A 4,469-nucleotide genomic window follows, 5' to 3' on the forward strand; every position below is an offset into this window, starting at 1 on the left:
AACAGGGTGATTTCACTTGGCCGCACACTAGCATTAAGTTTCAAAACTCTCACGCCTGGCTCAGAAAATCATGCAAGCGATAAGGAACTAGTTACATTCAATAGTAGAAAGTAAAAATCCTTCGAGAAATCGCGTAAAGGGACCCCGTACGCGAAAAGCCGAACGGCCCAGTGCGTACGCGTACGAGAGCGTACGCCTCCCACACTAAGTCCGCATTGGTGGCACACAAGTTATCAGGGCCTCAGACCTGCTGATAACTTTCAAAGTGGACATTAACTTCCGAGCGAGAAAATTCATAGTCCGCCATTTTCCTTCCTCAAGGCCCTACGCTGACTTTTGTAATTTCCTTCATCCACAGCCGCAAATTTAAGTAGCCCGCTAGCCAGTGGATTTCACAGCAGGACCGATCGAATTGCCCACACTCCAGCGATTAGCCGACAAAACAATAAAGAATTGTGATTTATAAATTACACCCACTCTTACTATAACAATGGTTTGGTGCCTTGAAAGCAACCTGTCGCGATCGTATGGATCCGGGGCGCTTAGTGGAAACACCTGTCCACTAGCCGCACCCTAAGTCCACATTAAAGATAATGTTTAAAATTTTAATACTAACTTTAAAGTTAGTGTGCGGCCAAGTGGAAACACCCCGAATGCCATACACCACACAGAGTCGTACAGATCAAAGCCAATCCATCCACCTACTCGGTAACGAAAACAAACCCCTTACATTTCTTTGATAGGGTATTATAAAGAGTGGTTACGTGTAAGTAGCTTAGCTATCCATTTGGGAATTACTTGAAGCCGCCGACCTTTTCACGTGTGAACACTCCGTGCTGATGGATGTTTTACAAGACTACGTCTCTCCTCCATCTCTCCCTTTGCTTCTTGACGGCAGCCCGGGCGTTACGGCGGTGGCCCGCGCCAATGGCATCAGTGGTCCAGTCGCCCACAAACTTAGCATCTATCTACGGCAGAAGGCTATGAAGATGGACGCGTTCATTGCGGAATTAGTGAAGGCGACCGAGTACTGCGGCGTCAAGCACGTGCAAAAGGCGCTGGTGACCACACTTGGCATCGACGCATTGGAGTCCATCAAACTCGTTAGTATTCTTGTCCCCAAGGACAACAACGAGCGCCGGGACAGGTAAGGAATAAGGGTATGCAGAACAGGGGGCAACAGACTAAGCTTTTGATAAAGAAAGGTAACGGATACCCTGGGGGGGGGTTCACACATGTAATCTCCGTCTAAGGCTATCTGTCAGTATGCGCTGGCTATCTTGTGATACTCTGCAACTCTGTCACGATGTTATTTCAACACTTGCCATTCCTTCCGTTCTCACTGACATGTCATGCAGTAACGCCTCAACTGGAACTGAGCCTTCCAAAACCAAGCAAGTGGCCAAGCACTTGTCCTCCACCATACCATCGAAGTACCAGGGGTCGTTAAGAAGATTGCGAAGCCCGACGCCATCAAGATAAACAAGTGGTACACGTGCGGGTAGGTACAACATAGATTGATGTAGTAGACATGGGTACTTTTCTTTGAAAGATCACATAACGCTGGCACATTTTCAGGTTCCTTATCCTTGGGATTACCTGGGACACCCTGTCGTCCGCACTGGCGAAGAAGGACAAGCTTAAGGGCGCGGTGAAAAAGACAACCGACGTTGTTGACCTTAAGAACTTGGGGAAGCGGTGGATGGTGGCGCTCTTCAAGTCACTGACTGGAGAGAGCCTGTCAAAGCTTCAGCAGGAAGACAAGGCTACGTACGACGCTGTCTATGACGCCTTGAAGACGAAGCTGCAGAACGCGATGGTCAACCATCAGTCAGGTAGCCAGGGTGATGTTTCGGAAACCAAACGATATTCAATCAAACTGTGCGTTACACCTCACACTCCCACAGTGCTGATCTTTACGTTAGGGTTTGAGTAACCCGCGTTTCGGATGCCGATGCATGCAGAGAAGAAGAAGTCGGACTTCTTCAAGGCCATCGGACTGACGACTGCAGACAAGGCTAAGATCGAGACCGTGGCGACCATGGACGCCGTCCGTGCGACCGAGCTCTTTAAGGAGTGGGTGACTGCCCATGTCGAGGGCAGAACTCAGCCAGCAGGTAATGCATGCAAAGGAAAAACGTGGACGTTTCCTCAACCTCAAGACGACCTCAACCTCACTTGCAATCTGTGCCTCCGTGTTCTCTTTTGCAGGTCAGGAACGCAAGAAGAGCAACCACACGGCTGCAACGGAGGGTAAGTGAACGCCACTGCTCAGTAAAAGCTAAATACCCACGCGTTGTTACTAAGTTCAGACATGAAGGTAATGTACATTAACTACTTGAAACTTCCCTGTCATGCAATACATCATGTTGCTTGTATCCCTTCCTAACTTCACAACAAAATGTACAACCCCCCAGGCCAGGCCAACGTTATGGAGACGCAGCAGGAGCCCCTCGGCCAGAAGAGCAGCCGCCAGGATGGGGATGAGGGAGATGATGGGGACTACAGCGGGGAGGACGACGGCGAGGGCAGGGAAGACGAGGGCGAGGGCGGGGAGGACGACGGCGAGGGCGGGGAGGACGAGGGCGAGGGCGAGTGCGCGGAGGATGAGGGCGGGGAGGATGAGGGTGGGGAGGACGGGGACTGGCCGTACGAGAGCGGGGATTACATGGGCGGGGAGGACGAGGACTGGGAGGACAAGGGAGGGGAGGATGAGGGAGGGGAGGACGAGGGAGGGGAGGATGACGAGGGGACGGGGGGCAAAGCCCTGCTCGAGGAGTACGGCAGAAGCAAGAGCCAGAAGGTCCACAGCAAGTCCGCGCCTCAACCAACTGGGCGCCGCAAGGTCCTGGTGACCGGAAAACATGACAAAGGTAAATTGTAGCTGCAACATGACAATAAATTATGACTACACACGGAACTTACTAACAACAAGGCAATAAATTACGACTTCATATAAAAATTAATTTATGAATCACTCTCACTTTTTGTAGGGGCATTGGATGCCAGAGGGCGGCCCACGCGCCTGAGGCAACCCTCGGCGAAGGCGCGGGAGAGCCAAGAAACGGTGGCCATGGTGGTGCCTGCACGAACCAAGCGTCCACGCCCTAAGGAAACCCCACTGGTGTTGCCGGAGGACCCTTCGGCTTTCGGGGCCACAGCATCAAACCCCGCAATGAGGATGGAATCGTTTGGTGTCGGTAAAGGCCGAGCTGTACAGACCCGCGGGGCTAAGGTGCAGCAGGAGAAGGGCAAGAAGGCCATGGCAGAGATTCGGAAGGGGGGACTGAAGAAGCAGCGGAGGTAGCAGACCGTGGGCAGTGATCAGGAACCTGGAGGGCGCCTTGTCACGACATTTTAGCGTCACGTTCATTTTACCGTCTTTTATAATCGTCTTTTATAGTCTGCCGTACACACGTGTTTTGTTCGGTGCTACAGTCGTATGACGCGACAGCCTGTCGTTTTAAGTGATTCTTAATGTTGACTAAAGAAGGGCCTATAGTCCTCGTGGTACCGATTGAGAGATGTGAGCAGGTTGTAGTAGGCCATTGGGCAATGCTTTGTGTAGGATAATATGAACCCGCTATGAAGCTGGTAATCGCTGTTTAATGCGTAAGAGTTTGGTCGGTTAACGTCCTGATAATATCTATGTTATTGCCCCATTACCGGGGACATTCTTGTAACTGGCCGCCTGATAAACGACCTGGTAAACACCCGATAATGCTGCCTGATTACCGGGTAACTGACCGATTACCGACCCTAGCCTTGTAACTGGCCACCCGATAAACGACCCTGGTAAACCACCCTGGTAATGGAGCCTGATTACGGGTAACTGGCCGATTAACGACCCTAGCCCGTTAAACGACCCAGTAACCTTATAGCCTGGTAATCGAGGCCGGTTACCAGGCGTTCCCATTATTGGGCCAATAACATGCGGTAGGGACTACTAAGACTACTACTACTAAGACTAAGACTACTACTAAGACTAAGACTACTACTAAGACTACTAAGACTACTACTACTAAGACTACTACTACTAAGACTAAGACTACTGCTAAGACAACTACTAAGACTAAGACTACTAAGACTAAGACTACTAAGACTAAGACTACTACTAAGACTAAAACTACTAAGACTAAGACTAAGACTACTACTACTAAGACTACTACTACTAAGACTAAGACTACTAAGACTAGGACTACTGCTAAGACAACTACTAAGACTAAGACTAAGACTAAGACTAAGACTACTACTAAGACTAAGACTACTACTAAGACTAAGACTACTAAGACTAAAACTACTAAGACTAAAACTACTAAGACTAAGACTACTACTAAGACTAAGACTACTACTAAGACTAAGACTACTACTAAGACTAAGACTACTACTAAGACTACTACTAAGACTACTAAGACTACTACAAAGACTACTAAGACCACTACTACTAGAAAGCAAAAGCAGAGCAATCC

At 49.4% G+C, this 4,469-nt stretch overlaps 1 protein-coding gene across 1 annotated transcript in view; it reads left to right on the forward strand.

Moving 5' to 3' along the window:
* Positions 1–839: 839 nt before the first annotated feature.
* Positions 840–4,469, forward strand: part of VOLCADRAFT_108186 (uncharacterized protein) — a gene marked incomplete at its 5' end in the record, with an annotated part of 7,111 nt that continues 3,481 nt past the window's right edge. The window contains 5 exons of the mRNA XM_002958520.1: positions 840–1,147; positions 1,579–1,835; positions 1,965–2,117; positions 2,212–2,253; positions 2,418–2,851. Of these exons, the coding sequence (XP_002958566.1) occupies positions 840–1,147; positions 1,579–1,835; positions 1,965–2,117; positions 2,212–2,253; positions 2,418–2,851 (1,194 nt within the window). The remainder of the gene's footprint in view (positions 1,148–1,578; positions 1,836–1,964; positions 2,118–2,211; positions 2,254–2,417; positions 2,852–4,469) is intronic.

Source organism: Volvox carteri (genome assembly GCF_000143455.1).
Source record: "Volvox carteri f. nagariensis unplaced genomic scaffold VOLCAscaffold_97, whole genome shotgun sequence".
In the NCBI taxonomy this organism is placed as follows: Eukaryota; Viridiplantae; Chlorophyta; class Chlorophyceae; order Chlamydomonadales; family Volvocaceae; genus Volvox; species Volvox carteri.